The 15666-nt window shown below is 41.1% G+C and overlaps 1 protein-coding gene across 2 annotated transcripts in view; it reads right to left on the bottom strand.

The window, feature by feature from the left end:
- The window catches only part of CDHR1 (cadherin related family member 1), a 148736-nt gene that overhangs the window by 30384 nt on the left and 102686 nt on the right, over positions 1-15666 (bottom strand). For both annotated transcript variants that reach the window (XM_030204878.1, XM_030204879.1), the window contains 2 exons: positions 8071-8235; positions 6988-7055 (listed from right to left, as the gene is read on the bottom strand). In XM_030204878.1, the coding sequence (XP_030060738.1) occupies positions 6988-7055; positions 8071-8235 (233 nt within the window). The remainder of the gene's footprint in view (positions 1-6987; positions 7056-8070; positions 8236-15666) is intronic.

Here is a 15666-nt window from a genome sequence, read left to right as displayed (position 1 = left end):
GGTTTTGGCCTCTGAAAGCTAAATGTATTAGTCCAATAAAATGGTATTATTTTACTTTCTATATTTGTTTTATTTCTATTTGTTAATTTGTAAAGTGGTGATTGGTACTTGTTAGTTTTTTTCAAATTTACATCTGCTGTCTTTATATTTTGCACAGTACTAGGGGACAGTTTCTGTTTCTGTGGTGTTGCATTGTATGCAGAGTCTGGCATTGGGGGTTTAGTTTAATTTTTGTCTAAATAGAAAGTTTATGATTACTTATTCTATAGTGGATTAGGGTGTATCTGTGTTTGTGAAAAAGACATGGCTTTCAGTTGGCATTGACTGTGCAGGATCTACGATCTGTACTATTCTGTCTGGTTTCATTTTACAATAGGTGAATTGATGTTCTAGTGCTCACTGTAGTGTTTAAGATGCTTTCCTTTTCCTTGTGTGACTCGTAGAAATGACTGCTTATAGTATGGTAGAATTGTTCTATAGGTCCTGAGTGTTTTGTATTCTCGGCATGCCTAGTACTGGATTTGGGGGGGGGGGGGGGGGGTGTTAAAAAATGACCGGCCCCGGGTGTCAACTACCCTAGGTACGCCACTGCGTGGAGGTAGCTGCATCTGTCTGTGGGTTTCTTGTATATAGATGTTTGTATACCGCCATCACTGATTGAGACCGTGGTGTCCAAAAAATTGACTTTTTCTGGGGAGTAGTCAACAGTAGGGTTCCCATGTCTGTTGGTCAACATTTTACAGGACCAGGACACTGTACCAGTGACTTCACAGTGAGAATCCTGAAAGGTAACTTTAAAACCATACAAGAACGTAAGACCTTTGAAGTCAGAATGATTGAATATTTTAACACCCAACAGAAAGGACTTAACAAGGATCTGGGGTTCCTAGCCCATTATAAACCATAAAGCTGTATTTCTCTGTTGATCACCCCACCCCTCAATTATCCACACCCATCCTGTTAGAATATCAATGATATGCTTTGATGTCCCCATGCATACCTCCGACCCACCCCCATCCTCCCACCCTGTCAGACTGTCATAGTAATGCTTGAATGTTTTCACTTATATACACTGTCAGCTAGCACATTTGCTTATTTACGATCTGACGAAGAAGGGCAACCTTCGAAAGCTAATCAAGAAATGTATTATGTCCAATAAAAAAGGTATCATCTTATTTTCTTTTCCATGTTTTATTTTGTTTGATTTCTATTGATAACCTTAAGAGTGGACTAACACGGCTACCACACTCCTCTACTTTTGATATCTGTAAATCGGAGAACTGGGTTTAAAAACTGCTTTAAAGTTTGTCTGTTTCCTTAGAGTGTAGAGCCCACCCTCCCCCATCTGGTTGTAAGGCATAGGTGTGGACTAAGCATCTGCTGGTGAGAGCATTCCTCAAAGTCTCAGTTTCTGCCTGTGGAGTGGGATGCACACAGATAAGACTTAATTCTGGCATTATTTCTGTGATTTTGGGCATTTCTGGTGCATTTCAATACAGCTCTAGAGATAGGATACAGCAAACACACTCCACAGGTCTTAAGCTTAAGCCCACTGACCTACCCCGACTGACACTTCCTAAATAGCTTTCCTGCATACACTACTTTTCACTAATTAACTCCACCTGAATTACAACCCCATCATAGTACACCTGTTCATACCCATTTCAACCAATCAAAATGACGTTTATTCTTTGTAATAATTGTGGTGCTTTAGTTTCAAGGCCAATCATCTGGAGACCTAAAGCTTGTCCTATCTGCCTTCAGCTCGCTAGTTTAAAACAGGAGCTCAGTAACGTAAAGCAGGAATTGAATGCACTTAAAGCAGCTTCTAGGACTACACAAAATCATACTACAGAGAATCATACCAAATTCTCACCACTGCCTCAAAGGATAAAACCACCTAAGAATAGATGGTTCATGGTAGGCTCAGGCAGACTTAGTTATGTGACTCAGAAGCATCCGCCCTCACAAGTGTTGCCCTTACAGAATTCTTTTGCTCATTACAGCACTGTGATGTTCCTGAAAATAGAACTGAGGCGGAAGAAAAAGCAATGAAGGTGGAACAAAAAGTTATGAAAGTACCCAAAGAGAAAAGACACCCCCGAATCACAAATGTTGAAACACATACCAGGAAATGTAGATGGAAAGCGATGACCACAAATGCTTGCAGTCTAAGCAATAAAGTTCATGACCTTCAAGCCCTGATGTTGGAGGCAAACTTAGACGTTGTTGCAATCACTGAGACGTGGCTCAATGGTTCCCATGAATGAGATGCAAACATACCAGGCTATAATCTATTTAGGAAGGATAGAGATGGTCATAAAGGTGGAGGAGTAGCTCTGTATGTCAGAAATGATATCACAGCGACTGAAATGACAGGGACCTGGGGAATGGAAGAAGCGATATGGATCACCTTAAAAAGAGGTAATAGAACCTCTGTCCACTTGGGTGTTGTCTACAGACCCCCGACACAATTGGAGGAACTAGATAAAGATCTGATCGCAGATATTCAAATGTTGGGAAAGAAGAGATAGGTGCTATTGCTGGGAGATTTCAATCTGCCGGATGTAGATTGGAAGGTTCCATCTGCAGAATCGGAAAGAAGTAGAGAGATTGTGGATGCTTTTCAAAGTGTCTGCTCAGTCAAATGGTGATGGAACCCACGAGGGAGGGAGCAACATTGGATCTGGTGTTCACAAATGGGGATAGTGTGTCAAAAGTCCGAGTGGGTGCCCACCTGGGCAGCAGTGACCATCAAACAGTTTGGTTTGATATGACAGCTGAAGTGGAGGGCGGCCACTCAAAGTCCTGGATTTCAAGCATGCTGACTTTAGTAAAATGGGGGAATACCTGAGGAAGGAGCTGATGGGCTGGGAGGGCGAACGAGAAGTGGAAGGAAAGTGGTCCAGGCTGAAAGAAGCTATAAATATGGCCACAAACCTTTATGTAAGGAAAGTAAATAAAAGCAAGAGAAAAAGGAAACCAATATGGTTCTCCAAGCAAGTGGATGAGAAAATAAAGGCTAAAGAGTTGGCATTCCTGAAATACAGAAAAACTCAAGAAGAGGAACACGGAGAGGAATACCGGATGAAACTGAAAGAAGCCAAGAGAGAGATACGTCTGGCGAAAGCGCAAGTGGATGAACAAATGGCTAGAAATGTAAGGAGGGGTGACAAAAATTTATTCAGGTATATTAGTGAAAGGAGGAAGACTAAAAAGCGAATTGTGAGACTGAAAGATGCTATGAACCGCTATGTAGATAATGATGAAGAAAAAGCAAATTTGCTAAATAGATACTTTTGTTCTGTCTTCACAATATACTATAGAGTTGAGAATGACTCTTTAGACTTTGACCATGTTCCACCTTACCCCATGGAAAGAAATATATCAAAGCCAGAAAAAGTGATGTAATATTGACTATCACAGACTGTTTGCACTTTTTATGGCTCCTTGAATTCTGTTTTATTATTTATGTGAATAGCATTTCTGCATGTGTTTTATTGATTTCATTATTATTTTACTATGATTTATACATTTACTAGTAAAAAAGGCCCATTTCTGTTTTAAAGGAAATGGGCGCTAGCAAGGTTTTCCTGGGAGTGTGTATGTTTGAGTGAGTGTGTGTAAGAGTGAGTGTGTGAGAGAGAGTGAATGTGCGAGTGTGTGTGTGTGTGTAACAGAGAGAGAGAGAGAGAGAGAAAGAGAGAGAGTGAGACTGGGTGCGACTGTGTGTGTAAGAATGAGAGTATGTGCCAGGGTCCACCCTCCCTCCCAGTTCCAGGGTCATCACCCCCCCCCCCCGGTCTGTCTCCCAGTTGCAGGGTCCCCTTCTCTGCCTCCCTCCCTTCCTTCCTTCCTCCCTGTTTCCCCCCTCCCCCTCCCAGTTGCAGGGTCTGTCTGTCTCCCCCCTCCTTTTGTCCTTGACGTTTTAAGGCACTGTCTATCAAGAATTTTAAAAGGACAATGTGCAGCAGCAGCTACTAGGTTCCCTTGTTTTGAGTGTATGCCAATGAGGGCTGCGTAGGGGAGTGGAAACAGAGATTAACCAATGTGCTTCCTTGCTTACCCTAGACTTGCTGTTCTGTCTTCCATTCCTATCTATTAGACATCCTGCAGCATCTGCTAGTTTTGGTTGCTTTGTTGTGAGTGAACGGGGATGAGCGATGCGCTGCAGTTGGACCCGCTGGTCTTTCCCTCCCCCCTCTTGCGAGTGGATCGCGACCGTCGCTGTGATCCCTCACCGGCCTCCTCGACATTGGACAGTCGGTGCAGCATCTCGCTTGCCGTCTCGCCGCCCTCCCTCTCCATCCTCTTCGACAGTGCGAATCAGGAGTTGGAGAGCAGAGGGAGGGCAGCGGCAGTTTTTGGAGGGCGTTTAGTGTGCGCGTGTGGTTCGGGAGGTTCAGGCAGTCTGGTGCGATTCCTAGGCAGGAGGAGGAGTAGGGAAACATGCTCCGCGTGTTTCCCTACTCCTCCCCCTCCACATTGGACACTCGCAGCTCCTCCCCTCTCTCTGACGTTTCCCTACTCCTCCACCTCCACATTGGACACTCGTGCCTCCTCCCTTCTCCCTGTTTCCCTACTCCACCTCCACAGTGGACACTCGTGGCTCCTCCCCTCTCCCTGACGTCATGATCTACTCCATGAAGGACACCACCACCGGAAGCCACCAGGCAGCCTCAGAACCTTGGAGGTGAGCTTTATTATATAGGATGTGGATAAGTTTGTATGTGATTACTTATTGATTTGCTTTTAATTCTATTTATGTGTCTAAATTGACAGTTTGCCCTTGACACAGCCTTTCTAAAGTGAAACGTGGCCACGTCGGGCTTTGATTTTAATAAAATCTTTCTTCCTGCAATTTGCTGTTCTGCTTTGTTGATTTGCTGCTTGAGCATTTGCAGATTGTTGCCTCCCTGTGCTTCTGCTATTTACATGATAGACCAGGGAACTCTGGGCCTTAATGGTACATTTCTATTTGCCTGAATTTTGAGTTTTAATCTGTGCTGATTTTTAAAAAATTATTTAGGGCCCTGTTTACTAAGATGTGCTAGCAGTTTTAGCACATTTAAAATTAGTGTGCACTAAAAGTGTAGATGCCCATAGGAATATTATGGGCATCTACACGGTTAGCACGTGCTGATTAGTGTGCACTAAAAATGCTATCGCGCCTCCAGCACGGCTTAGTAAACAGTGCCCTTAGATATTTAGGTTACCTCAGTCCACCTCAGTACTTGAGGTGGGTTATAACTAAACATAGTTTATAACAATAATAAGCATTTCATTATACAAAACAATGCATTCAATAAATATATTAATGGAATTTCTAAAAAGTAAACTGAAGAAATCAAATTATAAAACATCCATTAAATGAAGAATTATGAATAATTTGATTAATGGGGCCGAGAGAGAGATGTAAATAGTTGATAAAGAAGAGCTAGAGAACAGAGATGCAGGTGAATGATAGAGATGGATGAAAAGTATCAGAAAATATCTGATGCTGAGTAAATTGGACTATTGTAATATTGTATATTTAGTATTAACTAAGCAATTGATGAGAAGAATTCAGACTATCCAAAATGTGGCAATACACATGATCTTCTCTTTAAAAAAAAAAAAAAATCAGGCAGGATAACTCCTTCTTTTATTAAACTGCACTGGCTTCCAGTTGGAGCTAGAGTTCTGTTCAATTTAGGATGAGTATTTAAGATAATTTCACGAACAATTCCTAAGTACATGACATCTCTGGTCTGTGTTTTGTTAGATAGAAAACAATATAACATTCGGAGACTTTCCTTATTTTCTTTTCCCAGTTTTCGAGGGATTATCTAATAAAAATTGTTTATGTCTCTGTTTTCATATCAGGCAGCTAGCCTATGGAATTCTTTTCCATTGAAGTTAAAGAATGCATCTAGTTTTATCAGTTTTAAAAAGAGATTAAAAACATGTCTGTTTTCTAAATTTGTCTTAAGGAACTGAGTTACGGTAATCATAATGTGGTCAATTTGTGATAGTTTATGATAATTTTGTGAGTTTAGAAGCATTAATATGTAAACTGTCTTTTTTACATCCTAGATTGATATGACAAAACAGTGGGTTTCTGAGCCTGAAAACTGTATTATTTCATGAAGTGTATTTCTCCTAACTGGCCAGCAGATTATGCTTGTTTTGGGTTTTAAAGCTATTGCAGAAAAATACTTTCTCGCTTCCAGTTTCAGCTTATGGAAAGGCAATCTGCAGTACCATTGGGCAGCTACTTTTAAAATTGATTCCCTGGGCTCTGATTGGCTCTGGATTTCAAATTTAGACTGAAGGTACTGGACTTTCCCCAGTCTCAGCCAGGGAGCAGAGAGAGAAAGATCTCTTTACCAAGACTCTGTGAGCAGTTATATGTTATAACCTGTGAGAAGCTGTATTTCCTGAACTTCCCAGATAGTAAACAAATGTTTAGATAGTTTTTATAATTGATCCATATTCAGTTACCTGTTATTGCTTGCTGATTTCACCTTTTTCTGTTCACTGTTCGAGTTCTGTGACAATAAACCTTATTTAGTTTATTGACTCTGCTGTCCTGGACTGACTAAGAATTCTGATCCATGTTTTGGGGTCTGTAGTTGCTTTCTGGGAACTGTGGAACTCCTGGAGTGTGGCCCCAGTGTCCTAGAAATCACTGGGGAATAACCTGTGAGTAGGAGATTATCCCAGAGGCAAGTGGGTCCCAGTCAGCAGGTGTAGGGTGCTAGAATAGTGCACGAGCCCAAGTGTAGGTGAGGCTGGGCAGGCCCTTCAGCTGGCCACAAGCTAACACCAGGTGGGTATAAAAGTGTTTCGTGACAGATATGTAGTCTAGTTTTTCTTGGTTGTAACCCACTTTGGACTCATATTTTGGTATTAGTGGGATATAAGTCAAATAACTAACTGTAACTGTATAGGGAGTTGCGATGCTCCCTATCTGATTTTTTTTTTAGGTTTTTAAATTATACTTACGGATCAGCTCCAGGTCCATACATGGAATATTTTACAGCACCCCAAACTCCTGAATCAGGATCAGTAGCCTTAGGAAATAATTAAAAAAAACTGTACTCAATGCATAGATAAGGATATTTTGTGAGTATTTTATATTCTGTGAAATTTAGAAATCTGCAAACATCATGCATGGGAAGACATAATGGACTCAATTCTGTAAATAATGCACACTAAGTGCTGCATGGGGACCTGAGTGGGTGGTCAGGTGCCACTGGAGGCTTTTTTTAGGACATCAGATGTTGCTGGGGGGGGGGGGAGTCTTGCTTGGGGAATCAAATGCCAAAGAACATGTGTAAATTATACAATTCTTTAATTTACTTGTGTAATTTTGCACTCTGCCTATGATATACCGAAACTCTACCCATGTGAATGATCACCTGTAAAGTTTATATGATTGAAGATTCATGTGTACTTGAAGATTAGTGATTAGCTGGAATACTATGGTTTATACATGTAGTGATGTGAAAAAGCTTTTCCCTCATCCTGAATTCCCAATTATTATATATTTGTCACTGAATGATTTCTGATCTCAAACAAAATATAATATTTCACAAAGGGAGCCCAAGTAAACATATAACACAGTTATTATGTTATTACTTAATTGATTTAAGGAACACCCATATCACCCATATGAAAAAGTAACTGTGCCCTAAACTTAATAAATGGTTTCATCACCTTTACCAGCAATAATTGCAACCAAGCGCTTCCTATAATTTGATATCAGTCTTTCATATTTCCCATTTTCTTTCTCTGCTAACTTGTGCATGCTCTTGACAAATGGACTGCCTGGTTTTGGCTTTTACATGGTGGTTACCTGGCTTAGAGATAATGCACTATTAGAAAGGCAAGATTTAAGAAGGAGCAGACTGGAGGGTCTGTGACAGGGTAGAATTGATGTGCAGAAGGAAAACAAATTTTAGAAAGACTGAAATGAGTACAGCAGGGACAGCTGAAGCACACACATTGCAAATCTAGTTTAATAAATGAATACCCCTGCAATCTTCTTCAGTGCACAATTATGTGGTAACTTGAGACAGAACTTACCATTACAGCGACAACATTTGAGCCCCCAGGGGAATTCTCAGGGATTCTGGCGATATAGTAGTCTGAAGAGAACTTTGGGACATTATCATTGGTGTCCAAGAGATGGATCATTATATCTGCTGTCGAACTAAATTTCTCAGGAGTATTTACTTCTATGGCAAGTAGCTAAAAAGAAAATAAGAATGATTTTCCAAAATATAGTAAGTGAAGTCTTACCAAATGCTGAAACAATGGATCATAGTAATTCCACCAAACTATACATATAAAACAATAAAAGCTTTCTGATTAAATTCTATCAATATCTATTTCAAACCTGGAGATTGAATAATAGAAAAAATGAATTACAATTATTGTAAAAACAGAATTTTGATGAAAAAAAATATTCATTGTGGCCTGAAAAAAAAGATATTCTGAGATCACAGTAAAAGGAATCATCACAGATTTACCCCATACTTCACTGTATTGGCTCCTGCTTTAGGCTATCATAAATCTAAGCTAGTATACTTCCATAGCTGTTAAACTCTCATTAGGGGCAGCTGGACCACAAGGTGGATTAGGTGTCTGCCTAGGGTAGTACAATTGAGGGGCAGCAGTGATGTAGTATTTCAAGTATCTGCATAAGACTAAGCTCAGCCCACATGAGGCCACAAGCATCTGTATAAGCACAAGACCTGCTGGGTCTCACCCTCTTTGAAACAGGAAGTTTGGAGAAGGTGGACCCTGGCAGGTCTTGAGCTCTGTTGTGCACTAGTCATGATTATTGTGTAGACATGCTGACTGCCATGCCAGTGCCGTCCCAGAGGAGAAAGAGAAATGACGAACACCACATGGAGGGGGGGGGGGCAGTTAAATTCCTTGGGTAGGGAATAGAAGCTGCTGAACACTGATAGGAGGCAATACAGGGAAGAAAGTGAATATAAGGGGATAGATGCTGAACACTTTGTGGAGGAGAGGTAGGGAAGGAGAGAGGTGCTGGATGCCACCAAGTGGAAAGGTAGGGGAATGAGAGAGAGAGAGAAAGAGAGAGAATGAGAGAGATGCTGCACATCAAGGGGAGGGGGATAGGGAAGGGGAGAGATGCTGAAAATCAGGGGGGGGGCAGGAGGGGAGAGTAGGGAAGATGCTGGACATCTTGGGTAGGTAGAAAAGCAGAACAATGCTGGAAAGGAAGAGAAAGGGAGATGCAGGACATGGGGGTGGGATGGGGCAGGGAGGAAAGGGTCTTAAGCCAACCTTTGATGGTGGAACATAGCTGAAGGTTCAGATAGGGTGCCAGAGACCCTTGGGTTTGCTCTGGCTCTAATTATATTTTATTGGAATTGCTTTAATACATTCAAATCTTTTATATGTAGAGAAAAATAGGAACTAACTGCAACAAACTTCTTTTTATTTTATTCTAACTTGAAAAGAACATTTCCTAAGTGACTAATGTGCTAATGTATATTAAGGTATGTTCCATGGGTGTTACCGCTGTATTATGTCATCTGGCACAGTCCATGTTCTTTCTCCCTTTCCCTTCCCCATATTAAAACTGAGAGCCCTACTGCACTGTCTGATCACCTCTTAAGCCCCCTTTCCTTTTCCCAGGCTCAGGGCTTCTCTGCCTATTTCATCTGTGGTTCAAAAGCAATATCGGGGAGGGGACAGAAGAGCATTCTTGCCTTTTCTGCCTGTTCCACTATGCAAAATGATACTTCCCACACAATTCTTTGCCAGTAGGGAACTTTCTTTTTGATCTGAAGTATGTTATGAGTAGAAAAAGCAACCAGGAAAGACTTACTTTACAATCTGAAGGGAAGATGGGGGGAATGCAAGACTAGATACACTGTCTTTTTAGCTCAGCAGGAGGTTTTGGAGACATCATAGCCAACTTCAGGTTTAGCAGTACAGGTGGTTTAATATACAGTGGGGGAAATAAGTATTTGATCCCTTGCTGATTTTGTAAGTTTGCCCACTGACAAAGACATGAGCAGCCCATAATTGAAGGGTAGGTTATTGGTAACAGTGAGAGATAGCACATCACAAATTAAATCTGGAAAATCACATTGTGGAAAGTATATGAATTTATTTGCATTCTGCAGAGGGAAATAAGTATTTGATCCCCCACCAACCAGTAAGAGATCTGGCCCCTACAGACCAGGTAGATGCTCCAAATCAACTCGTTACCTGCATGACAGACAGCTGTCGGCAATGGTCACCTGTATGAAAGACACCTGTCCACAGACTCAGTGAATCAGTCAGACTCTAACCTCTACAAAATGGCCAAGAGCAAGGAGCTGTCTAAGGATGTCAGGGACAAGATCATACACCTGCACAAGGCTGGAATGGGCTACAAAACCATCAGTAAGACGCTGGGCGAGAAGGAGACAACTGTTGGTGCCATAGTAAGAAAATGGAAGAAGTACAAAATGACTGTCAATCGACAAAGATCTGGGGCTCCACGCAAAATCTCACCTCGTGGGGTATCCTTGATCATGAGGAAGGTTAGAAATCAGCCTACAACTACAAGGGGGGAACTTGTCAATGATCTCAAGGCAGCTGGGACCACTGTAACCACAAAAACCATTGGTAACACATTACGACATAACGGATTGCAATCCTGCAGTGCCCGCAAGGTCCCCCTGCTCCGGAAGGCACATGTGACGGCCCGTCTGAAGTTTGCCAGTGAACACCTGGATGATGCCGAGAGTGATTGGGAGAAGGTGCTGTGGTCAGATGAGACAAAAATTGAGCTCTTTGGCATGAACTCAACTCGCCGTGTTTGGAGGAAGAGCAATGCTGCCTATGACCCAAAGAACACCGTCCCCACTGTCAAGCATGGAGGTGGAAATGTTATGTTTTGGGGGTGTTTCTCTGCTAAGGGCACAGGACTACTTCACCGCATCAATGGGAGAATGGATGGGGCCATGTACCGTACAATTCTGAGTGACAACCTCCTTCCCTCCACCAGGGCCTTAAAAATGGGTCGTGGCTGGGTCTTCCAGCACGACAATGACCCAAAACATACAGCCAAGGCAACAAAGGAGTGGCTCAGGAAGAAGCACATTAGGGTCATGGAGTGGCCTAGCCAGTCACCAGACCTTAATCCCATTGAAAACTTATGGAGGGAGCTGAAGCTGCGAGTTGCCAAGCGACAGCCCAGAACTCTTAATGATTTAGAGATGATCTGCAAAGAGGAGTGGACCAAAATTCCTCCTGACATGTGTGCAAACCTCATCATCAACTACAGAAGACGTCTGACCGCTGTGCTTGCCAACAAGGGTTTTGCCACCAAGTATTAGGTCTTGTTTGCCAGAGGGATTAAATACTTATTTCCCTCTGCAGAATGCAAATAAATTCATATACTTTCCACAATGTGATTTTCCGGATTTAATTTGTGATGTGCTATCTCTCACTGTTACCAATAACCTACCCTTCAATTATGGGCTGCTCATGTCTTTGTCAGTGGGCAAACTTACAAAATCAGCAAGGGATCAAATACTTATTTCCCCCACTGTAAATGCAGTACTATTGATGGTTACATACAAGAGTTATCTTCAGCAAGATGTTGGGATAAGTGCTCTTAGTGTTTCAGAGTTTAACAAAGTGTTAATAATGCCTGCATTAGAACTGCCCATTAGCACGTGTCAATGGACAGTTTTTAACACAGTTTAGTGATTTGGCCTTTAAGGGGGTTAATTTTATAAAAAGCCGCCTAGATTTAGGTAACAAATACAGACATTATTTGCATGCATATGTGAACACATGATGATAATCCAGCTTTGCACCATTCTGTACATATGTGCCAATCTTCAATGGTGCATACTTTGCAAATGAGTGTTTATATGGACAGAGTCTGGGCAGCATGTGGGTGAGATGTAAAATAACAAACTTAAACTAGGAATATATCTTCCTAATCTGGGCACAGCATTTACACCAGTTCTATGGCAGGCATAAGTGCTCATGTATAACAACATGCAGTATGGGCAAGATTCTATAAATGGTGCTGAAAAATGGGTGTTGAAAAAAAATCAGTGCTAAGTGCTATTCCATAAAGAGTATAGATCCCCCCTTGTTTTACATGACTCATAGAAGACTCATAGAAGGTTGCAAGCGATGTGACCACATCACACCATTTTTGCAAAAACTTCATTGGCTACCAGTACAATACAATTTAAAACTCTATGTCTGATCATCAAGGCCCTGAAAGGAAATGGCCCTGAATATCTGAAGAATAGGATGATCCTCCACACACCGCCAAGGACACTAAGGTCCTCCCAAGGACTTTCACTAACTACACCCTCTCCAAAAGACATTACATGATGTGATACCCGCAAGTGAGCCTTCTCCGGAGTAGCCCCCACACTCTGGAATGCATTGCCTGAAAGGCTTCGCTTAACACAAGACTACCTCTACTTCAGGAAGCAGGTGAAAGCTTGACTCTTCAACCAAGCCTTTAATGGAAGTAACAACTAACTTGTTAGTCTCACTCACATACACAAGGATTGACTCGGGCTGCACATACTGCAGCGGGACATGTTTATCCACTCCTACCCTAGCTGAGATAATATTTAACCAACTCTCTGACCTCATTTGCAACTTTCTTGAAATCAATCACCTTATTTTCTAATTCTTCCTACTCTCTTACTCATCTATATGTTACAACTTTGCCTTACCATTCACTACCAATTATAATGTTCTAGTACATATTGTGTTGTCATTGGAAGTAGTATGCCATGCCATACTTTGTATTGTTGTTTGAATATTTTTACTGTTTAATTGCCTATTGCTCATGTTTGATCTATTCTTACTGTACACTGCCTTGAGTGAATTCCTTCAAAAAGGAGGCAAATAAATCCTAATAATAATGAAACTTTTGTAATTTCATGTGCTATTTGTGTTGTCAAACATTTGTGCTGTAACTATAAAACACCAACTATAACACCGTCTATTTGAAAATTAATGTCATATACATCACTTTAAGTTCCACAGCTGTAAATTGTAAGCCACTTTGAACTGAAACTTGTTTTTGGATAATAATGGGATACAAGAATGAATGAATAAACAAATAAATAAATAAATAAAGCATACACAAAATCAGTTCACAGTTTAGCCTAGTAATTGTTCCTAGCATTACTCTTCTGCAAGACCACACCTTCCTATGATACAAACATACTGTATACCATCACTGGTACATAGTGAGTGTGAAAGCATCCTTCCAACAAGTAACAACAAGCTTCATTGCAACCATTAATAAAAGATCCATAAGTCACCTATCAGACTTGGGTACTGAAGTGGATAATCCCAGAGACTTCCAGATCACAAACTTGTATGTTAGCGGCTCCTGGAAACCAAGGACAAATCTCTTCACAATAGGTAACAATGATTTTTCTTTTTTCAATTCAGAGACACTGTGATAGAACTCCGAAGGTAGCCACCAAGTATTTCAATTAATAAATGATAGTTGCAGTACACCTGGATGTTCAGACTGTGATGATATTTATGGTAGATTGCTTCCTGGATTCTTTTGGAGCTAAGCCCACTTGAGTGCATTGATTAGCTCTCAGCACATTGTACTGATGAAGTCACTAATCTTAAAATAGTTCCTTTGTATCTCCTGCTTCTCCTGCTTAGAACACAGAAACTAAATATAGTCAATCAGGCACATAGGCAGCCAATCTGAAGACAAGACAAACTGAGGTCAGTCTGGTTTCCTATTGCACTCTGAAATGAACCAGATGAGAGAGGTAACATCTTTATGTCCATAGCCAAATTATGAGGACACCCATATGTGGGCAGTCTATAGAGGTGCTCAGATACCCACTAGAGATGTTCATTCCTGGATATTGGCACCATAAAATTTGAATGCAAATTAGTTTTATGTGTGAATCCCCTCAAATTAACACACATACAATTAATTTGCTTGTGCAAAAAAATATCTTGTGTGCATGCAATGTGCGCAAACAGCACAACTTTCATAGGGCCCCAATTACAAAGCTGCAGCAAAAGGGGGCCTGCGTTGGCATCGGCACGTGTTTTTGATGTGGGCCGAGGCTCCTTTTACTGCAGCAGGTAAACGGTAGGTCTTTCTTTTTTTTTTTTAAAGAAAATGACTGTGCGGCAAGTGAAGCACTTGTCACATGGCCATTTTGGGGGTGCGGTGCTCTGTCACCCATTGAAGTGGTTAGGGGCTCCTGTGCTAACCTGTCAGTAACCAGGCAGTGCGTGGCACTGCCTGATTACCACCGGGTACACAGCGGGTACATACCAACGCTATAAAAATAAACATATTTTTGTTGTGCCGGATATGACGACATGCTGGGGGTGGGAACTACGCATCGTCTGGGCTAATTGTGGTAGCCCAGTGGTACTTCCTTTTTAGCAAGCGGTAAGCCCACTTTGGGCTTACTGCCACTTTGTAAAAGGGGCCCATATTGTGTAACTAAAAAGGATCCATGGCAAGGAGCACGTCAGGGGCGTTCTGAAAAGTTGCATATGTAATTACCAAACTAAGACATGAAATTGCTGATATTCTGTTAGTGATCTGTAATCTGTCATTAAAATTGTCTGTAGTATCTGAAGATTGGAGGGTGGCCAATGTAATGCAAATTTTAAAAAAAGGTTCCAGGGGTGATCTGGGAAATTACAGATCGGTAAGCCTGACATCAGTGCCGGGTAAAGTAATGGAAACTATTATAAAGAATTCAGTTACAGAACACATAGAAAAACATGGTTTAATGAGATAGAGTCAGCCTAGATTCAACCAAGGGAAGTCTTGCCACACCAATTTGTTTCATTTCTTTGAAGGTGTGAATAAACATGTGGATAATGGTGAACTGGTTGATGTAGTGTATTTAGATTTGTAGAAAGATTTTTGACAAATTTCCTCATGGGATAGAAGACAATGTTCTATTGTGGATTGGGAATTGGTCACTGGATAGAAAACAGAGGGTAGGGTTAAATGGTATTTTTCTTAATGGAGGAGGGTGAATAGTAGAATGTCGGAAGGATCTATACTGGGACAGGAGCTATTTAACATATTTATGAATGACATGGAAATCGGATTGACAAGTCAAGTTATTAAATTTGAAGATGACACAAAATTGTTCAAAGTTGTTAAAACATGTGGATTGTGAAAAATTACAGGAAGACCTTAGGAAATTGGAAGACTGGGCATCCAAATGGCAGATGAAATTTAATATGGACAAATGGAAAGTGATGCACATTGGAAAGAATATTCTGAATTATAGTTACCTAATGCTAGGATCCACCTTGGAAGTCAGAACCCAAGAAAGAGATCCAGGTGTCATTGTAGACAATACGCTGAAATCTTCTGCTCAGTGTGCGGTGGCAGCCAAAAAAGCAAACAGTATGCTAGGAATTATTAGGAAAGGGATGGTAAATATGACCAAGAATATTATAATGCCTCTGTATCACTCTATGGTACAACCTCACCTTCTGGTCTCTGTATCTCAAAAAAGATATAGCAGAATAAGAAAGGTTCAAGAAGAGCAACAAAATGATAAAAGGGATGGGACTCCTTTCATATGAGGAAAGCCTAAAGAGGTTAGGGCTCTTCAGCTTGGAAAAGAGACAACTGAGATATGATGGAGGTCT

Source organism: Microcaecilia unicolor, chromosome 5 (assembly GCF_901765095.1).
Source record: "Microcaecilia unicolor chromosome 5, aMicUni1.1, whole genome shotgun sequence".
NCBI lineage: Eukaryota > Metazoa > Chordata > Amphibia > Gymnophiona > Siphonopidae > Microcaecilia > Microcaecilia unicolor.
The sequence above is the reverse complement of the archived record's forward strand: the minus strand, read 5'-3'. Positions and strand labels throughout refer to the sequence as shown.